The sequence below is a fragment of the Ascidia mentula genome, chromosome 2, assembly GCF_947561715.1.
Source record: "Ascidia mentula chromosome 2, kaAscMent1.1, whole genome shotgun sequence".
Lineage (NCBI taxonomy): Eukaryota > Metazoa > Chordata > Ascidiacea > Phlebobranchia > Ascidiidae > Ascidia > Ascidia mentula.
In genome coordinates, this window is record NC_138567.1 from 9280368 (window position 1) to 9302867 (window position 22500).

At 42.0% G+C, this 22500-nt stretch overlaps 1 protein-coding gene across 1 annotated transcript; it reads right to left on the bottom strand.

Moving 5' to 3' along the window:
• Positions 1-230: 230 nt before the first annotated feature.
• On the bottom strand, positions 231-20062 carry LOC145890417 (uncharacterized). The gene is made up of 25 exons (XM_082981409.1): positions 19810-20062; positions 18266-18408; positions 17596-18191; positions 17281-17445; positions 16633-16855; positions 15535-15655; positions 14939-15033; positions 14581-14726; positions 13398-13515; positions 12014-12279; positions 10047-10157; positions 8041-8178; positions 7187-7315; positions 6253-6408; positions 5739-5849; positions 4934-5158; positions 4239-4335; positions 2968-3181; positions 2800-2886; positions 2448-2529; positions 1925-2065; positions 1737-1861; positions 1465-1559; positions 1307-1389; positions 231-1121 (listed from the first exon to the last, which is right to left on the bottom strand). Exons 1-25 carry the CDS (start codon positions 20001-20003, stop codon positions 972-974), a joined length of 4011 nt encoding a protein of 1336 aa, XP_082837535.1. The 5' UTR covers positions 20004-20062; the 3' UTR covers positions 231-971.
• Positions 20063-22500: the final 2438 nt, after the last annotated feature.

Sequence of the window (22500 nt, forward strand, 5' to 3'; positions counted from 1 at the left end):
TGTAGTTCAGGCTCGATCTTCAACGAGTCTGCGTTTGTTAGTGCACTGCGCGTATTTCCCTATTTTTTTTGCTTATATCCCAAATTTTCAGTAATGCTGTATTGTAGCTGCTGAAAATGGCGCAATTTTTGCCTAGGAATTTTTGCAGTATTTGCTTGAAATTAACGTATTTTTTTAGGAAAACCTGACCTATCGCTGAAGTTACTTTTGACTTGCACAAGAGATTATCCAATTTTGTTTTATTGGCCAATAAAAAAATAAAACCAAGTGACAACACACGTACAAATAACCGAAGTAAAACAACAACGACTTAACGTCGAGGGCGGGTATATGAAAACGGCAATTGACCGAACGGAGGCAAGAGAAAAGACGAAGTTTCTAACATAAAAACACAACACTTTAAACAACAAGGTCGCGCAATGAAGAAAAGACTTGCAGAAAGTTAGCCTATAACACGCATTTGAGGGTAACGTCTTTACGTGGATAGGAGAAACTGTATCATGATTGACGAAAATAGAATTGCGAAGTGATGATATGTGTGCTTGCCGACAATAGTAAAAAGGACATTCATAATACTGAGTAGCGGGTGAAAATATGTCGCAAAAGAGTTGCCAGGCAATTCACAGTTTTAATTCAGTTGATTCATGATCCTAAGAATGATGTCCAGTGGGTGGTATGTAAACTGCCAACAAACCTTGGATTTATAATTGCACTTGCATGTCCAATTCCTCACACACAACTGGCAACAACTATTGCTTAAAGATTATGATTAAAAGAAGTAACTTACACTTCCCATAAAACGCGCGATTAACAGAGAGTGCTAAAAATGACATTTTGTGAATCTTTGTGCTGGGAAGGCAACGCCAACGGTGTGTACTTATTTTTTAATTTGTTTTCAATTTGACCTTCTTCTGTACCGCCTTTCCTGGCCGGCCAATCACTCTGCAGGATGAAGGTCCCGGTGCCATTCCTTATTCTAAAGTCTTCATGTATTCACGATAACCTTCGGCTCCTGTGACGATCACGTCCATCCAGATGCGCATCTCGGCTGCGCTGGGTGCCACCATGTAGTACACACGGTCGTAACACTTGACGCAGAATGTCAGCGACGGGTTCGGGCTCTGAATAATCACGCATTGGGGTAAATAAAAAAAAACAGTTGTATTTTTTTTTCAGGAGTTTTTATATATTTAAATTATATTTTTTTAAATTATTATTTTTACATTAGTTTTTCTATGTTAAGTTTTTTGATACTGGCATGTTTTTATTTTCGCTATGTCTGTACCAACATGTCATATGAACATACCTTGTAGGTTTTTAGATGATCGTAAAACACGTCCTCGATGGCTTGAAAGTAGATCATACCTTTTAACTTCGTCTCGTGTTTATCTGCGAATAAACAGAAGTTATATTAACAAACATATTCGGGAGTTTGTGGTTCAACATTCCCTTCAGGTAACTTACCACTGTAGTAAGTGAGACTTTTCTTGATTCTGTCGAACACGAACCAACGCTTTCTCCAAGTTTTGATGCGACCTCCCATCTTCGTGAGGTAACCCCTGGTAACATAAAAACAATTTTATCAAAAATATCAAAAGTTAAAATGAATTTAAAATGTTCAGAAAAATGTTTAAACAGAAGAGAAAAACGTTGAAAATACTTGAAACTATCACCCAGTGCAAAAAATGTCTTTTAATTTAAGATGGTAGTCAAAAGCCTTTGGAAATGTAACTTACCGACAAGACGTAGCATTAATCGTCAAATTTCGGCAAGTGGTGGGCGTGTGTCCGCACGACTCAATGTGTTGATTCAGGTTGAACTCAGACGATCGTACCGGCAAGTACCTTGTCATTGGTCGCGCCTGCACCAATCAGAAGCAAGGTTATTCCGGGTGAAAACGCAATGGAATAACTTCACAACTAACCTGTCGCTTGTCACCATTGTTGTTGCTGCGAAGTTTTACCAGTTGTGTGACGTCATCGTTAGGGGAATCTGCATCGGCCGACGGCCGCCTGGTGTCGCTGTTTCTCGGGGACGAGCTTTCGCCAGAGATGTTGCGATTTGCCTTAAATATTGTAAATGTTAGCGATTCGCGTATAAATATCGATTGGTGATTATACACAGAAGGAAAGATATTTCACCAATAATCTTTCACACGGGAGCATTGCAAGTTTTTCAAAACGCATTTATTTTCTAATTGAATTTCTATATGACAGCAACTGTCAAAGCGCTATGTGCATCTCTTCAAAGTCCGCGACCCCCAGTCAAAAAGATGAAATTGTCGCACAGCGATTGATAAAAAAAAATAAATTGCGTTTCCATTGTGACCATAATGTGTCGGATTTTAATCAATTACATTCCCCATGTCCTTGGATGGTCTAAGATCAATAATTAACGTAAGGACGCACGTCACATTGCGTTAAGGCGACGTCACTATGACAACTTACCACGCTGGCGAGTAGCCTTTGTTTTTCAGCCTTGGCCTCAGAGATAAGACGTTCCATTTCCATGAGTTTCTTCATTTCTGGTCTGTAAAGAAACAAAACAACTTTACCAGTGCCAAGCCTGCGGTATGACGAAATCAAATTAAATTATCATGTGATTGTACGGTATACGTTGTAATTTATGTAGCGTGCATATAGTCTAATCACATTGGTCAATAAGAGAAATAATCGAATAGCTTTAAACTGTAGGCACGTAACTGCGGTTTTACAAAATCCTGTTACCTCACGTGTAAAAGTAGTGAAATCAACGTTGTAGTTATAACCAACAGATATAAAACGTTGTGTTGTTACATACGTGTCTTGGCTGTGGATTGACCAGGCGGAAAGGGTGGTGTCCAGACTGTCCATCGAACTGATGCTGATGTTATCAGACGACCTGAACCTGAATTGAATTGAACCATTAATATCAAAGTGCTGTAATTTGTTATTGTCGCCACGGATTGCTTTGAACACGACCCTTTACCTCGACTGGCTGCTGCTGCTGCTGCCAAGGCGTTGGTAAGCCGGATGAGCGGACGGGCTCAGTTTGTTCCGACTCATTTGCACGTAATTCGGGGAAGTCCCTGTCGACGAAGTGACCTCGAAGGCCTTTATCCGTTGCTGCAGGGCGTTGAGTTGCTCGTCTGTTGTCATGTCACCCGCCGGTCTGGTAGCGACACCGAGTGGCGAAGTGGCACCTAATTGCAGGAATCCGGTTAATACTTTTTATACAGAGTTCCTCATAGGATTTGGGGAGAGAGCGATTTTTTCCAATTAACCAATCACGTCGAAAAAATTCTGATTGAACACACCATGGGTGACTTGCGTCACATTTTGTCACAAGCAACAACAATCTGTTTTTGGTGGATCCGTTTTCACATGTGGTGATCGGTGAACAATAAACGACACCTTGATGTCAGTGATGAATTACACGGATGATTGCGCACTCAAAACACATGAAACAGCAATTAACCACCAAATATTTGCATTGACTTTTTAAACCAATGTGTGAACAAGACGACAAACAACCTCAATTTAAACAACATTGGGTGAATTACAAATGTGTTGAGCTTTTAATACACCAGGAGTGAACGGGTGGAATTAATTAAGCACGTGATCGTGTGCGAATTGAATGAAGTGGAAGTGAATGACGTCACCGCGTGCACGTGGCTACCTGCGGCCCTTCGGCGCGCCCTTGCAGTCAGGGGCTTGGGCAGAGTGCTGTAGTGAGTGGTAGTGGGCTTGAGGGAGGTGACTAAGGGCTGGCGACGAGGTAACGTCGCAACTGTGATGTCATCGTAACTCCTTCTGCCTGTTGCCCAGCACCCGAACACAAAGTACGATATACACGTGTCAAATGTAAATAGGGCAAATTGTACGGGTGGTAGTCTGTCTTTTCGTGTTTGTAATAATTTTTTTAAACAAAGACCAGTTTAATCAAACGTTATGATAACAAACGCACCCTTTAAAAAAATAACCAAACCAGTTTACATAGCAACTCTCTGTTTTTGCAGTAACGCAGCTATTCAATGTGGAATTCCTTGTTTTCGAAGTAAATTATCGCACTCCGCGTTTAACCGTCAATATGCCCGAAAGAATGTAACACTATCCCTTCCCCAACGTCAACAACCACGAAAGTAGGGGGATTAAATCGTACACAGAAGAACGGGGTCAAGCTTTTAGCACAGGAATTAGCAAGCGCGGGGTTCGCAAAAAGGACGTAGAAAATTTTTCTCGCTAACTTACAACACCCACCTTGTCTGTCCGAGCCCGCACCGTCCGCCTTCTCAACGAGCTGCGAGGATAAGCCGGCGTGAAGGCGTTGTTTCGTCACAATCGCTTCATTGTCGAGCTGCGGTGAACATGTTGACGTTAACGAGCGCCTTTGGGTCGAGCCAAAAAGTAGAAAAACAATCCGCGATTTGCGAGGCAGGTGCAAAGGTCAACGACGCTAATGACCCTGTAAAATCTGGTGCTGATCCGCGGTGAAGGCGCTCGTGAGGCGGCGAAGCGAAAACCCAATTACTTGTTAGGAAAATATCATGCGAAAGGATGCCAAAATGATGTAATCTTAAAAATATTCGGTTTTCGGAATCCACCCGTTTTGTCCTTTTTCGGCGTTGGTTATTTTTGGGCTTTGTTTATCTTATTTGAACAAATTAAAAAGGTTGAACGTAACATACGTGTATTTGCGCTAAATTAATGGTCGGAGATATGGAATATACATTAAGACGTAACTGGACGAGACCAAATGTCTCTGCAGGGTCAGTGAGCCCAGTCGCAGCGATTTTCAAAACATTAAAATTTTGTTTGCTGTTTTGACCAGATGTCAAATCCTAAAAATCCTAAAGTGGCGATACTAGTTGGGTTTGTGATGCTAATACGTTAACATGTACACGACAAACTCCATATGGAAAGGAATTCACATCAACCCAAAACAACCAAATTACCTCTGTTCCTGCTTGACTTGAGTTGGTTCTTCCGACCGATCCGCCGCTAATTTGACGTTTAACGGGCGAGGAACTCCTCCTGCCGGAGTCGGAGGCGAGGATTAGCTCCTGAGAGGCGGCGGAAGGGATGCGGTTGTGGGATCGCGGGATGGAAGGGGGTGGAGGCGGCATCTCGCCAGTAAGCTGGTAAAATTTTTGCTCCAGGAGTGTGGTTTCTTCTCGTTGCTGGAGGAGGAAATTATTGTATTCAGTTTTGTAATTGTTTACAACGATCAGATGCTGTCTATAAAGAAGTGGTTCTCAACCTTTTTGCAATTGCAGACCGAAAAAATTCTTTTTATTAAATCTAAACTAATAAAATCTAAAATGTAATTCTTTTATGAAATCTAAAATTTAATTTTATTAAATCTAAACTAAAACATGTCAGAGTATTTAATAAGGTCAAGAAAGGGGAGAAACACTGGTTTAGAGATTGATTTGTAAAAAACGATTGCCGATAAACTGTTGGAAACAATTTATTCAGGACTGTAATTGGGTAGATAAAACATTGTGATTCTGGAATATTTTTGGGTTTGTTAATGTTTTTGATAAGCTGAACCGAAAAAGAATTATCTGGGATATTTCATCCTCAGCAGAAAGTTATAACACTATCAGTTCCTTTTACTCCACATTTAAAGCCATCAGAATCCACGCGTATAGTTACAAAGTAATAATAAGATTCGCAAACGTGTATATCCGTATTCAGTAAAATAGACTGATTTTTAAGCACGACAAAAATTGACAAAAGGTCCAACGCCAAAATTACCTCCTGCAACTCAGCGATGGCTTGATCTCTCTCGTTGCTGAGTCGTTGGTTTTCGACACGTTGCTGGTCTTTCACTTCCGACAGTTGATCTTCCAATGCTGCGACTCGCACCTAAAGATGACGAGAGTGAATTACAAATATAAGAAACCAAAGGCACACTTAGTCGTGGTTAAATTTATAATGTAGCTTTAAACTACTTTTACGCGGCCCATAAAACGTCGACAAAACGTTGGGCGAAAATGGGCGAAATGAAGCATTTTAAGCAGGAATAGATTACTAATGCTTCCTAGGTTATATCCCTTCTTTCGTCGACGCACATCCGCAAGCAGAATACACGAACCATTTGGTTATTTGGTTAACAAACAAAAATGACCATAATACAGGTATGTGATATTGCATGTAGGGCACCAACGCCTTGCATTTCCTATTGAGTTTTACTTACAGATTCGCGCAATTTAAGTAAAATACACACAACAATTTGTCATTTGTCATATCGTTGATCTCCACAACCCACCTTCCTCGCGTCGATTTGTAATTCGAGTTTCCTCTTTTGTCGAATGAGTGTCCTTTGTGTTTGTTCCTTTTCTTCGTCGAGACGACTCACCGTCTCCAGCGCCTGAAATTCCGCGTCCTCAAACTTTCGTGTCTCTTGCTCCATCTCTTCCTGTGCCTGCAATTCGGATGAGAGCAAGGTTATTGCATTGAGAAGAAAATAAAAGAGGGAACAGGTGTGTGAGTATTTTGAAGACTAAATTGGGTAATCGTTTTGATGAAGAGTAGACTATTGCAGGCACATATAACCGCATAAACAACACCACAAACTAATTTCGTTTTCACGCCATTACCCAAAATTTGTTAATTTTGTTAATTTATCCTTTGCCAAGTGTTGGTGAGTCGCAGAAAACATGCCAACACGATAAGCTACCACTGTGTCGTTATTAGTGATGTTCCCAGTTCCAAATTATCCGGCCCGGCCGGATCCGGATAGTTATCAATCCAATCCGGCCGGATAATTTGGATCCGGCAGTTTGTTAACACCGATTCGTGTATTTTATCGGTATGGCAAAAATGTTTGATTGCCAAACAGAATGCTATGTTAAGGTTAGCTAAGACGTCACAAACAAACTTAATAACAAACATCCGAAAAATCGGAAGTCGGCGAGTTTCACAGACCGGGTCCCAAAAAATGAGTAATTTGCGAAATGTTTGTCCGTTTTTAGGACAAAAATGCTTTCCCAACTATCCGGTAAAATCGAGTGTATTATCCGGCCGGGTCCGGGTATTGAAAATTGGTCAATATCCGGCCGGGTCCGGGTACCCGGATCCGGCGCAAGACATCACTAGTCGTTATACAATTTTTCCAACATCCACCCAAATTTTACAACGCCTAAACGCTTAGAGGCAATTGATGTTCAGTCAATGAGTCTCCCCATGTGTTTGATTCATACTTTGTGGAGTTTCTCCTCCATTGATCCTCGCATGCTTTCGGGACATTTATCGATGTGACGTTTGGTTTCCGATATCAGATCGCCGAGTTCAGTCAATTTCTGCTTCTCCTTCTCAACCAATCCCTGGTGCTAAAAAAACAAAATTGCCAACTTTACAAAAACACCATAGCAATAAACAGAAATGGTAAAAATTGTGACAGTTTGTATTAGTGATGTCTGCAATAAATGCAGTGGGGCGAAACACGTGGTGTTCATTGTATGTAGTTAGGGGAGGATTTTGCATGGCGTTATGCGGCACCAAGTTAGGTGTTGTCGGCCATTTTAGATGCAGCGATAACAACAGAACGTTTGGCGGGTTCTGCTGTTTGCTCGTACGTTGTTGTCACGGATCGTTGCGTTTGCGGTAACCGTATGTGCGTGTGTGTGTGTGCGTTCAATGGACTTGTGCTTGCGCCTTGGCACGTTCACCAGTGAAGTACAATGCCAGCCATTCGCGTAAGTGGAGATGCGGCATTATAACTCAGTCTTGTTTTTGATCACTTAATATACAGCTGAATTTTTGCACCTACACTGGATTTGCTGGCCCTGCTTTCGTCACGTAGTCATTGGTTATAGCGGGATCAAGGATAGCAAAATATAGGTTGATATGTGGTGCAATGGGCTGATACAAGCCAAATGAGTCGGCCCGGGATATATTCCAAACACACATAATCAGCCTCAGAAAACATCATAATGTAAAATTACATACGGGATAACAAACATCCACTCTTAAACTCGTTGTTACATTTTTTCTGTACTCAACAAATAGTGCCAAGATGTTACGTCAATAATTACAGTCACTTGCACAAATTTACCTTTTCTCTTTGAGTGATGTACTCCTCTTCCAGTTGAATAATCTTGTCCTTAACTTGTTCACAAGCTCGTTCATCAGCTTCTAACAATGACCTCTCAGAAGTCAGTTCCCCATCTACCAAAGCCTTTTCCATTTCGAGCTGAAAAAAGACGGCTTTTAAAAAATAAACCTAATGTACCCCCGTAAAGGTAAAAGATGATTGAAGTGGCAATCCTAAACGAAACCAGCAAACACTGAAAGTCTATAGGGATGAAATAACAGACCTAAACAGAGCAGCCACTTTAAGATTTTACGACTTTAACAACATATAACTGCTCGGTATTGTATTGTATTGTATGCTGTACAATGTCTACATAAAAACCACCGTTGGGATCTGACTAAGCAAACTTTTGCATTGGGACAATACCAACATGTTGATCATGAGCCTAACTAACATATACCACCTTCCTCTCGCCCAAAGGCTAAACACATTCAAATTTAACCGTACACAAACACAAGCGCCCGATGCACCAACTCCTGCATAATGTCACTGCCAAAGGCTTAACGCGCAGACCAGTACAATACCTTTAGAGCACACAAACCTATCTCTTTTTCTGATCGAGTGTGTACACAACCAGCAGAAGGCCAACAAAAGGTTTCCACTTCAACCGGATCTATGTAAACTGCCACACACACACGTTACAAGGCGGAACCTTCCTAAGGCGCCTTCGTCGCACCCTTGTCAACCTCCCACGCCACAACTCCGCAAAGTTTCTGACCATGTTTAACGCCTACGCATGCACAACACAGCTATGGACTCTTACAATTGCTGCTGCATAGGAGCCAGGTCCAAACTGAAAGGAAACCGCGATGAGTAATGCTCGTCTTTTCGGCCAGCTGAGCTTGGGAACTTTAAAGTGTGAATCGCGCGCTTGGTTTGAAAACACAGGCCATGCGCAGCCGGCGTACAAGCGACAAAAGAAGCCGAGCAACCCGACACGGTGTAATGTGTTGAAGGCTCGGCGAAACTACCTCAAAGTTCCCGAGTTCCCAACGTTCCCACACACAGAGGAAGTGGGACAAGAAATAAAAGAAAATCGAGATCAAACGTTTTTTTTCGGTTTTGCTCTACGTTGGCGGACAAATCAGTTTTGGTTAAATAAGAGATTGGTTAAGAAGAATATTAGCGATATTGAAGTACAAGAGATTAATAAAGTTGCCACAATCAGCCATTTGCACACACCCTCCCATATCTGTGAAACTCATTAACACTCATAACGATTTTAAGCAATTCCTGCAGCTAAAATCGCTGCACAGGTTGACCAACATCATGCATGATGTTAACATATTATATCCTTTCATAAACAATCACACTACGATACTACGCTCTTGTACATACAGAAAACTGTCTTCCGACGTTAAACAAACATTTTTTTGGCTAACTATCAATTTCGTCCAACCATATTCTGCTAAAAAAAACAGCGCTTAAGACCCTAGCACGTTTCCCAAACGAATATCTATAAAAAAAATCAATTAACATCACAGCGGAACGTACAGGTCGTTAGCAGGCGGCTTCTGATTTAAATTAAATCACGAAGCTCATCTGACTGTGACTCGTTATGAGAAATTGAGTCCCGGCGAGACAAATTAACAATCCATATTTAAATGACGGGTTCAAACCGCCAACGGCGATTAAGGTAAATTGGTAATTGCGCAAGTTTGTCAATGGGATTGTGAACAGGTGTAAAACCAAACTGACTGTTTTGGAAACGATATACACTATTAAATATACAGTTATACAACGGACGGCAGCAAAACGTTTTTTTTTTCAACACCAAGTATCGCTTCCATAGTCAGTGAAAGCAGATTAGTTATAAAAGTAAACTATATGCGACTTTGAACACATGATCCCTAAACTATATCGTAACCTTCTTACGCACAAACGTTTCTTTCCTCACTTGGCTAACATTTAGAGAAAAAAAGAAACGCCCATACGAGTATAAGGTAATAAACCCTACGGTCATTCACCTCGCTAACGGTTTCACTCAGCTGTATTTCTAGCTCCGATATCTTCTTCTTGATCTCGTCTATGCGGGAAAACCCCTCTTCTCGAAGTCGCTTCACCTCCGCAATGTCGGCCTGAAGGATAAAAACAACACTGGTTACATTTAAGTGCAGTAATGGTTTAATGGTTAAATGTGTGCCACGGTGTATGTTTTGTTACATCTTTTGGCCACGTCACTCCATTTTCTCTTAACTTTGATCTTTATTTTGCTATTAGCAACGTAAATCACAATGTCTTATTATTTTTTGTGACCACCAGAACCGGCGGATATTTAAACCCTGACGACCCCGTGGTATATAATTACGGTCATAAAGCAACGGATTGTGCTGCGGGCAGTTTGCGCAGTTCTCCAAAGCTTGATTACCGCGCTGCAATCGCATTTGCATGGGTTTGTAATACAAGGCGAGTAAATATACATACAGTTACTGCGTGTTTGTGTATTTGCATCCATCTGACGACGCCCAAACACAATTAAGTTTTGGATTTGGGTTTTTTATTTTGAAACAACTTCCTAAGGCGTTTAAAATAACTGGTTTGTGGGGTTCATACCTACAAGCCGCCCTTATCTTGTCATTGTAATGGATGTAACCACGCCCCGTGGGCACCTCAAAAGAGAAATTACGCGGTCAGAAAACCCATTTAGGTAGTTGACATGCTGCAGTACACATGTATACTACAGAGGTTTAAATCTTGCCTGTGCAACTTAACCACGTGTTTACACAAAAACACGCCACGCAAAAGAAACATGTCGGTTTCCATCTTATCCATACATGGGCAGTTGTAAATTATAAACTATCTCGCCGAATCTATGTCTCTCATGAGTGCACAACATACATTAACTTGCTGCATACGACATTCAACCCTCTGGACCCAACTAGTACTTATAAGTTCATATATGCAAGCTTACCATAGCACAACACGTCCTTTAAAACTTTCTGTAGTCCGTCACCTGTTACGACTACCAGCCGTATGAGGTCGCACACAATTAGTCAGCAGGGCAAGGCCTTTTTCGTACTTGGGAAATCGGTTATCAAGAGCGCGCCATTACCAACAAAGGCTTTACCCGCGCGAAACCTGATCGTATCAATTAGCTTGGGGGCGTCTGGGTGGCAATGATACAGGAACATTACTTTTCACAAGAAAAACGGTTGCTTTTGTGATTTACGAATGCGACCCATGCTTAAAACTACATGGCAAAGGACTTCACAATGACAAACGCATAAAGTTTTGCGATTTCCAGAAGCTCATTTTAGTTTATCCATCATCCTGTCAAAAAAGCGACAATGACATTTGCATTTTTACAGAAAATATGTGGCGTTGGTGAACATTTTCAAACACCGACGTGATGTATGGACTGTCGCGAGTCGCCTGCGTCAATGCGCTCTCGACTCGATGGCCATCGTGCCAAGTTGTGACGTCACGCCTTTGCGTAAATATAGCTGGCATTTGCAGATGTTTGGTCCGGATAATGGTCAAACATAGCGAAACAATTGGGTACAACAACACTCGGGGCAAATTAATCGATAACCGGTTGGTTGGTTGAAAGATGACGTGACGGATGTATGCGTTGTCCACAGCAGGGTTTCCAAACTTTTTTTCCTCGCGACCCAATACAATTGATCACAGTTTTCTGCGACCTTCCTTGTTTTGCGATCTTAGTTTTACGATCCTTTGAACAGCAACTTTATCGAAAAAAACGGGAAAACGTCCTGTGAGTTGTGACCCAACGTACGTGTATTACAGTTTGTAAAATAATACAGTTAAATGTTGTCTTATCTGTGAAGTCATTGTGGCCCAAAAAATCGGCGTGCAACCACAAACGAATCATTGACATTTGCATATTTCTAGCTGGGTCACAAGGCGCAGAAGAAAGAACAAGAGGCGCATTATTGCACTGCATACGATTATTCAAAAGTGTCACGGGACTTACCGTAGGTAGGTTCCAGCATCCTCCATCGCTCACGCCAACCTTAAGAGTATTGTCATCGCCCTGCAAGGCTTTTAAAGTGCGTTCAGTCTCGTCCTCCAGGGAAGCAGCTTTTACATCGACGACCAACTCGGATTTTCTGCCACCTAGCGGCTGTTTCAGTATGTCCTCCTCGAATGAGGCCAGACGACGGTAGTTCCCCTGTTTTGAGACTGAGGTGGGCGAGATTGCTAGCGATAAAGCTGTTTGGTGGTTTTTGTTGGAATTTTCTGAAACGAAATGGGGACAGTTACAAGGGGCGTAAACGAAAAAAGTTTTTGGGTATTTCGCGTTGGAATTTGGTGACTCTTGTAATCACTGGTTTATTTATGCAGAGTTCTTACTGCAAGCTTTTCAATCATCAGATCATTTATTAGCTTTCACTCGATTTTAGGCTTTTCGCGTTGTGTTATCACCAAGGGTCAGCGAGCATTCAGATTACCACTGGCTTAAATCACGATGGGGTGTAGGTATGTTTTATAAATGACAAACATCAGATCCCAGCGTAAATCGACGTAATTCATGTCAAACATGCGACGCGATCCCAGGGTCCATAAATATTTCATGTCCTATGTTGGATATTTGAAGCACACGGTAACAATGTGGCGACTATAAATACGCTAATGATATTTACCATGAAATATTAATGAGAGTGTGTGTTAAGGATATGGCGAGCTACTCGGCAATAATGGCTGTCACAGACTAAGAAAATGGATTTTCGCAGGTTCGCCGTTTACAGGAAATCAACCAAACATTAGCAGGACGCAAAAAAATTTTAGATGAAAATTTGTTGAAACATGAAACCAAACAAACTTGTCAAAATAAAATGCGTCCTCTATTATTATTTTAATACTCAGAAAAGGCGCAATATTCCCAATTGTAAAAAAATCAACTTTCAAGGTCAGAATCGTTTTTATTGTATTCGATCACACAGTTTGACATTAAAGGTCGCAGATCGGTGTTGCATAAGCAGCTGTAAATTAGTCACAAAAAATCAATTCCACGGCGCGCGTGCCCACAAATCCACCCAGCCTAAATTAAAAATCTTGCCTATCCATCAGGATCCTTGGTGCACTTATTTTCAATCACTGAGCCCAGAGCGGGTGGAAGGGGAGGCGGTTGACAACCCATACCATTAAGTTGGCCGGTGGAGAGTCGCTTAATGATCGCGCGGACGCCTACACGCTGTAAGATCAATGCAAACGAAATCCAATTTGCAAGAAGGAATTTGCGCCGTCGAAAAAAACTTTGCCGACGCCCTAATCGAATATCCACAACCCAGGAATGCTCATTAACAGTCGATCGAGGACTGACGAACAGACAGGATCGATACAAAGTGAACACGTACCCTTTTCTGCGGTTGAGGCGGCGGAGACGAAATCGAAGTCGAGCTGCGCGTCTTTCTCGCGTGTTTGACTCATGAATTCGGCGCACATGTCGAGGATGTTCTGAAGACGATCTCTCTCCTGAAATGTGAAAGGAAACAGACGATCAAACTGTGTAAGCCTCACGACAAGCACGCCAGTTGCATTGGCTGTCATTCGCACGCCTACTTGATTTAAACTGCGTCATTGTCATATCAATAAACGAAAACTCTAAGGCATTTTCTGCGTTTAAGCGAATGGAGATCAATAATATTCCACTAAGCTCTTATAAAACAATAACTCCGTTGTCGTATATGGGAAGCGAAATTGCATATGGAGCCTAAAAACTATTGTAAAAATAAGAGGCAAAAAATAAATATTACTTAAAAGTCGCCAAAAAATACAGAATGCAACCTGAGCTAAACGAGCCTCATTTCTCACGTAAGCGTAAAATTTGCGCACAACAGACCTCCTGATCCATATTTCGTGCCTTCTCAAGAAAGCGAGTGGTTGACTTCAACGCTGTTTTCCTAAATTGCCACTTTGCTAGAATTGCTAAAACGCTGCTGTTAACCGATGTCATGTTACGGTGACCGCTCAAACGTGTACCTTGTCTCCGTGTCAATCATTAACATGACATATGCTGGGTGACTGATGTCAACAAATACGCGGTGACAATTACGAATATTATGCGGTCGTGACAATTGCGAATGTTAAGCGTAACCGGTGATATTTTTCGGTGATGTGAAAAAAAACCATTGACGATAAGTGCGTGCTCTTGTGTACAGAAAACTGTTCTTCCAGCTGCTTCGAACACTTTTTGCCTTTTTACGCTTTTTGCAGTTTAATGAAACAGGCGTTTTGGACCAATCAAACGCCTCGCGTTGATTACGGGGCCGTGGGTATTGTGTAAAAACGCTATCCGAGACAAACCTATCATTGTGTGCCGATAGGCTGGAAGTGGACATTGGGTGTCTTTTGGGCTACACGCAAAAGCACGCCCACATTTCTTAACAACCCAATACGATCGGCGGATAAAGGAGCTGGTTTTCCAAATATAGTCTTTTGCCTGTCAAAACCTCGGCGCTAAATTTTACACCCAAATCGATAATGCGCTGTTAAAAATCCCCCAGTATTAAGTGGGACTTTCACAACCTCATTCCTCACCGTTGCAGCAGCTGCTTGTTCCTTTTTTCTCTCTCTCACTGCGTCATCGTGCAACTCGCGCAAGTCTTCTTCGTACGATTCGGATTCGAGAGAGAGGAGCGACGTGGAGCTGCCCGAGCGGCGACCGCGAAGGGATCGAACTGATACTGCGCAGAGGCCCAAATAAAGGGTTAGTTCAAAGCGCATCGAAGTCGAACAATGAGCACTTTTGCTATTTAAGTGAGAACTTTGCGTTTTACAGTTTGGCACTAACAGCTCGTTTGTCATTAGTCGCCGTTGGGTCTGCCCCAAGATTATGACAAAGCAGCTGTTTTATTTGCTCTCACCCCACAAAAAAAGATTTAAGCCGATTACTCACTTGACTTTCGCATTCCGGTGTTAATGTCAGCAGGCAGTGTGGAAGAAGACATGCTTCTTGCGAACCCCCTGTTGCCCGTCGTCACGAAATCGCTTCTGCATGGCAGAACACACTATTTCATAACAGTTTATACACTGCCTATACTGAATCATGATATATCGAGATCAGTTGAAGTAATACCCTTTCACAACCAGTTAAGACGTCTAGTACAAAGAGCTTGCATTTCCAGCTCAATACTGACAAAATAGCATTTGTTAATTCTGACTACAAAGAGACTAGCCCATACTATTGTCAACATTGCCATGTTTCATACAAAAACCGTTTTCGGCAAGAACAGTTTAAATGACGCCAATAGTATGGGACAGTCTCTTTATTCTCAGAATTATGAGCAAATCCGTAAACAGTCTTCCTACCATTTGTTAAATTGTCAAACTTTGAATAAACAACATTCTGCACAAAACGCACCAACTAACGAACACCTTCTTATCAAACAGACTGCCATTAACGCACAGTCGACGAAGCCTAAACATGCATAACAAACACGGAGCGATTTCCAGAATCAACGGAGCGCGATTCCGGGGCTCCAAGCGTTTTACCTGCTAGGCGACGGACTGCGGTCGCGTAGGCTGGTGGTGCTAGTGTGTCGCACGCGTCTTGTACCGATATTTCGTCCCATTGTTCGACCGATCCGCCGTCCTGCACCGACACCAGCTGCATCTGGAACACAATAGGTTAAGGTCTGTACGATTGGTTACAGTTACTCCGCTAGGGTCGGTAAGTGGGGGGTTCCGCACGCGAATTTGTCACATTTTCCGCTGCGCAAGAATGCGGCGCAGCTCGGCGGGCGCGACTCGCGAAAAGTTGTGGGGATTCCCCGTTGGGATTATGGGACGGTTTTCAACAGTGCAAAACGAAGTGGGCGACATATACTTTGATTGTCCGTAAAAAACAATCTGTAGCGTTTCTATATCGCATTGGGATCTAAACGTTTTGTGGAGTAATACAAATAGCCATTAGAAAAAGGAACTTTTCTACCAAGTCGCAAATTTGATCCATTCTTAGATATTCTTTTAAGTCAACAGGACCTTTGCAACCAGTAACCTAATTATGGGAATGGAACCAGTTTCGCCTGGCGCCGTAAAAAAGGCATTAATGCTGCAAGACCTCGCAACCTGGGTGGCACCGCTCACTTATGGCATTCCAATAAGCATCCCTGGCGCCGGCCAAATTTTCGCACGTCCGTGTTAAAAGCGACCAGAAACGGAGCACCGCCTTTTATCTTTTAAGTATGGAAACGCGTCGTCCGTCCTTTTTGGTTTGCTAAGCATGTTTTTGGCGAATAATGAAGTGGCAAGGGAATCTATTTTAAGTGGGTTTTTAATGGAAAGACCGCTTTGTACTTGTGAATACTTACATTAGGTAATTTTGCTACACAAGTGCGTCAGAAGTATATTACATTCAAAAACCTTTTTCGTAAAATCGATTTCTCTAGAAACTGTTGACAGTGTTTTCGACCATTTTCTTAATCTCATCCGACGAGAGGAAACAATATTTGCAACATAAAAACCCGGTCGTCCTATTCGTAAAGGGAAAATAATGGCGGGGAAATGTTAACCTTTTTGAAGATACTAATGGCATTTCTCCGGACCAAAATCGATGTTAACTGGATTTTATAGCTAAAATAATGCCAATACCTGCGCCATGCCTCCTGGTAAGTGTAGGGCTTGCCGGGGCGCTCGACGAACGATCTTTCGCCTTAGCCTTGCGCAATGCCAAAAGTTCCTGATGCTTCTGTCGCAGTTGTTCAGTAGCCAGAGCAATGGACGACTTGTTGGGCTGGACTTGTGGCTTTGGCCTAACTCGCAGAGCCATCTTGCTGGGCTGTTGGACGTTGTCGTACGGACCTGTTGCATTCATCTAACACATATTGAACGTTAAGCGTCTTGTGGCTATGTCATGTATTGTGGTAAAAAAAATAGCATGGTGCTGAAATGGGTGACACGCCTGCATGCGTCAGAACAAGCAAACATGTGGCCAGACAATAGCATACAAACTGTTTGTAATGGGCTCGGTCCAATGGACCTGGTGTAGAGAGGAATGTGTAAAAGTTTACAGAAGCCCGATGATACACAAGTTAGCTATTCAACACATACTTTAGTACTACATGTCCCAAAACTATTTAACTACATTTACAGAAATTGATCTGGTAATTAAGTTATTTTCTTGTCTGCATGTTACACAGTGGTCTATGCTGTTCAGTTAACAGCAATTAAGATTGGTTTAATTGAGCCAATTTTAACCATTATTCAGTTTTAATCCTTGGCAAGTGATCATTTTCTTACCTCATAATAACTAGGTTTACTGGGCTGGGACTTCATGTTCTTTGTGGGCAGTGAAGTTACTGGAAATTTGGCTGGTTTTTGAGCAGAAGATTTTACTAGACCTGACCTTAAACCATTTGGTGGCTTGGAAAGCAAAGTGTCCTTATCCAATTCCCCAGGTAATTTCTGAAGAATACAGCACATTACCACAAAGTATATACCTAGCAACATGAACATTCTTTTTAAGCTGCCAGTAAAGCCACATATATACGACTTTAACAGTTCAAAATCAAGCTATACTAACAAGCAACAGTAATAATTATGGATGCACTCAACTGCAAATGGATTATATGATGTCAAAGAAGATGAACCACAGGAATCTACTGAGGTTGGAGATAAGGGACTTGACAGGCTGCTTCTTTCACTTATTCCAGTGTCGGAATTGCTTGTCGATAGAACAGTGTCTGGTCCGTCCTCACAACCCCATTTTGTCCCAGAAAGCAGATCATTACTTGGGAAAGCAGACCTGGGCGACAGCTTGAGTGTTGCACTTCTCTCTGTGTCGGACTGCTTGTTCGTAAACCAATAAGAGTCATCTTCCACATCATTTATCATATCTTCCAGTTCAAAATCATCTATTTTCTTTTTATTGGCAAACTTTCCAGCTGTTTTGCTTGCAACCAAAGATTTTCGTAAAATGACAGGAGAAAAACTTGAATCAAACTTTGAGTCAATTGTTTTGTTTGCAGTATTATGTTTCAATTGATCGGGTTGATTTCCTGGTTGGGAGTCAAATGAGGAAATAACTAACTCCTTCATTAAATGTCCTTGCAAATCACAACCAGAGTATTCAATAGGGTCGAAACAGAGGTCCCCAGAAATTTTGGAAAGTTTGTCATACACAGTGTTTTGTTCTATCTTCGGTTTTCCATCTACACAGAAAAAATGTATGAACATTTACATACAACTAGCAAAGCATTGGTAACATATGCAAACAAACACGTACCTAATGAGACATCACGTCTTTTCGCAAGACTTAAATCTGTCTGGAATAAATTCTCTTCGTTTTTGTGGCACAGCAACGGACTCAGATTATCGTAGTCGGGAAACTCTACGTCCAATTCAGTGAATGGTTGGTGACTATCTCCTCTACAAAACAACAACTTCGCAAATCACTCTTGTTCACTATTTCCGCAATGGCACAAATAACAACAGAGGAAATTGAAAAATCGTCTGGGAACGACGCATGGTTGACGATTTATGGGTGCAATTGACCTTTGTTGGCCATACGCCCTCAACTGTAGTTTGAAAAATACAAGCGGTCCCTGCCCGCAAGGCATAACGAAATTGAATTTATGTCGCTGAGCGCGCGTGGTCAGGACAGCGTAAAATGAACTATCCTTTGCGATAAAGCTTTTCGAAAACACTAAACACATTTCTGACAAATGGCCTGCGCTCTCCCCTTGCTAACACAAGGCCCCATTCAGTACTCCATATGTTAAATCCATCACAACGCGACAGATAACAGATAAGATGCGCTTGGTAGAAGCACAAATAAATACTACTTTCATCAGTTACGTTCCTGGCGTACATCAAGCGACCGCAGTGTTTTGAGATGGGCAGGGGCGTTTCTCTTTTTCGACTTCGTAACACCGTGACGGAAACCGTCCCAGTGCCTGCGCATCTACGATTCCCGAAGCATCACAAGTGACTAACGACGGTTCAAGAAAAAAATTGGCCCCGCAGACTAGAGTCAGGAAATGGCAACTCGGTAATTACGCGCTCGGCAGATGTCAAGCGGTGATGCTGATGCCCGGCGAGAAATTTGTTTCTTGAAGTTCAAACAACTGCGGAAACAGTAACTGATGCTCTCTGCGCTTAGTAATAAACCTACAGTACGAATGCGCAGAGTCATTCCTAAAGCGCGATACTGCAACCACCGCTGAAAGTAAGGAATGACTGAATTGCACGAAGAACGTTACCGACTTGACGAAAGCGCGTGTTTGCTTAGCGCTGTTACGCCGCTGTAAAACGTCCAGACCTCAGCGGGATACCCATTTGCTCGTTTGCCTGTTGACTTGCTGGACCGTTTACCGCCCCCAGAGTCCTTCTTGGGCTGTCGTAAAGTTAAGGTTCTGTTAAAAGGGAATGCTTGGTTCGTAAAATCGTCGAAGCACCAAATAATGTCAAGTGAGTAATTCCAATAAAAGTTGCTCCACAATTTGGCTGCATAGGGATAATGCTATAATCCCTTTCTGATGTATTTGCTTCTACAAACACTTCACAAAGCTGGCCTCCCAATACACCTCTGATTAGCATTCTTGACGACTCAATATTAACTTAACTATTGTAGCCTATTTTTCTTAAAGGCCCGCTAATGTTTCCAAACCTTTTGTTAGTCTACCACGTAAACAGCCTTTCCAGTCAAATCAATGTAAACCTAGTCACGACCTCCCAAATCGTGACTGTTATTGCTGTTGACGTTTTGTGTCGTCATAGCCTTGTGCCACTATACTAACACAATTTACTACGAGTTACAAAGATACATACGTGTTCTTAGCGGCCACAACTGATGTATTTTCCGTTTTAACTTGGTTTGTTTTTCCGTCAAGCTTGTCTTCGGTCGATCGTTGATTGACAGAAACAGACCTCCCCGCTTGCTCGATCGTCTCTAGCAGCTGATCCAAATCGTACTCTATCGCCCTCATGAGGTGGGATTTTGTGGTGGAGACGTCACCTTTCATTTTTCAACCAAAGGGGGTGTGTCACTTTGACACCTTGGTTTTGCTTTTTTCTACGTTTTACACCTGTTCAAAACAACGTACAAATTTGGTTAGCTCCCAATACGTATCTCAAACTGCTGGTATTTGGAAAGAACTTATTTAGAAAACAGTAGCATTTTTTTATCAAATATCCGATATCTGTGCAAGTTGCCCACAAGAATTAATGCACGGTGCAAATTATTAGTTACACGACCTTTTGCATTAAAGTCACATTTTAGCAGTTACAATTCTCTGACTAATCTGATCCTTACAACCTATAGCTGTTTTTTGCAACTTGGTTAGGCGCGCGACAGCCATAAGCAAACATAACGTAACTGCAGCTTCATGTAACTCTGATAAGCGCTATCACTGAAATTCAACCACACTGCTGGGAACCATACCACTGCGAGTATGTGAACGATACCACGGACCATGGATTGAGTTCGGACTTGCTCTACAAAACAGGGCATTCCATTGTTTGCCGATCATTTGTGGACAAGCGTAATCTCCAAGGCGTCGTTAGGCACATGCTGCTCATGCAGCAGCTTATTGGCGCTGTGTTTGTGGTGTTGCGGCGAAACTCGAGGGACCAATTACTTGGCACTTAGTTGACGCGTCTTCTTCAGTAGGCAGATGCAGCGCGTTGATTGTCCCCGATTAACCATTTTCCCGAATAGCGGAACCGGCGACGTATTAGCGTCCAGACGCGCGATGCATCTTCTGACACTTGGATAGAGTCACGCCCAGCTGCCAGTGGTATGTTTAACGCGAACATTACTGAGTAACATTTTGTTGTGTTTTCCTAGGAGCAAATGAGGAACTTACACGAAAAACAAATTCTGTGATTTTACATTTGAGGCAATGTACGTTATTAATCCAACAGCAAACGGAAACTACCCCGAGTGTGATTGTGCTAATTAAATAAACTACCAGCGACTTGTTTTTTTAGTTTTCATTATGTTTTTTTGATACGTTTTGGAACTTTTAAAGCGAAATACGGCGTTCCAAATAAAATGACACAGGAGCACACGTGACACTACCAATGGACTGCCGCCAGTGACAAAGTTGATTTTAAACGACATAACGTAACCAGTTCTTGGTCAACGAGTTTCGAATTTATGGGCAAAACGTTAAAATGCCAAGCTGAGTTTTTTGCCTAGTTTCGTTCAAGTTAGATCGTTACGCGGGCGATATACATCAGTGTGTTTGGAGTCATTAGCTGTGGATAATGACACATCAGGCGGAGATTGGATCTAAGTGATCTTTTGATGCCTTCAAGTAATTCGCCCAAGACAGGGTAATTCACAGGCCGACGGTCGAGAATCAAATCTCCGTGGTCACTGTTTAAAGAGAGAGTTTTTTAAGAGAAACTATTTCTATGTCATTTCGCTGATAACCAGAATCAAACTTGAAATTATATTTCCGACAAGGTCTGGTTCTATCAGAAAACTACAGGGCACGTTTAAATCTGAAACCTTGTCGTTTCCTGTATTCGTCGTATGTAAGTCTGCAGTCTGATTGCTGTTTTTTTTAGCATTTGCTTATCTTTCATGTTATATTAATGGAAATGGAAATTTCACTTAGATAAATGCCGGGCCATTTTTTTGGAGGCAGAAGTTAATGCTTAGCGCCGATTTAACCTGACATAAAACTATTCATCAACTAAACAGCTTATTTTGACACGTCTTATGTTTGAAGAAAAACCTCAGTAGAAAATAGCGCAAAATTCGAAAACAAAATTAACTTATCCTTAAATTGGCACCAACTGCATTAGGCCTCCTGTTTTAATGCGCACATCAACTTACAGCCTCGCAGTCGAAATCCCAGGGCGTCAAATTTGGAAAGAATTCGTGCAATATTTATCAGGCCCAAGCTGGCATTGTTCGGGCGTATCGCGGAAATAATCGAATTACAGTTTCCATTTCAATTTTCGCGCGGTTTGCCGCCGAATCTTCTCGCAAGCCTAAACATTTCCTGGTAAACTTGGCGCATGATTTTGTTTAATGTTTTCAAAAAGTTTCATCGGATCACAATGTAAACTAAAGCTAACACATCATACAAAGATCTTCTGGCAAAAAACGTGTTTAATTTTACACAAACTTTTATATGGGCTACTGTCAGTATACTGCGAAAACGCAAGGCGGGCATAATCACTTCTTAAGGTTTTTTAAAATACACAGTGAAATAGGCAAACTAAAACATGCAAAAAAGTACAACCAATTCTCAGATACCCTCATCTTAACCCTCCACTACTAAAAAGTTACTGTGTACCACTGTTTTTAACCAACAAGCGAAACAAAGGGCGGCCACACGCGCAGGTGCACAAACTACTGTTGTGAGCGTTCCGCTTGCGGGGCTCAAAAACGTTGAACAAACAAGGCGTGTGGACAGGTGCGGAATTCAGTAATTAGTTCGAGCTTTGAACGACCGATAGCGGATAGAGGCATTGCGTCCTGTCGCCGAATCCAGTTGCGGAAAC

Coding starts and splice junctions, on each gene's coding strand:
- LOC145890417 (XM_082981409.1), bottom strand. CDS start 20,003: ATGAAAGGTGACGTCTCCACCACAAAATCCCACCTCATGAGGGCGATA. Junction 1,560..1,736: donor ATTAATGCTACGTCTTGTCG/GTAAGTTACATT, acceptor TTATGTTACCAG/GGGTTACCTCACGAAGATGG. Junction 1,122..1,306: donor ATCATCTAAAAACCTACAAG/GTATGTTCATAT, acceptor GTGATTATTCAG/AGCCCGAACCCGTCGCTGAC.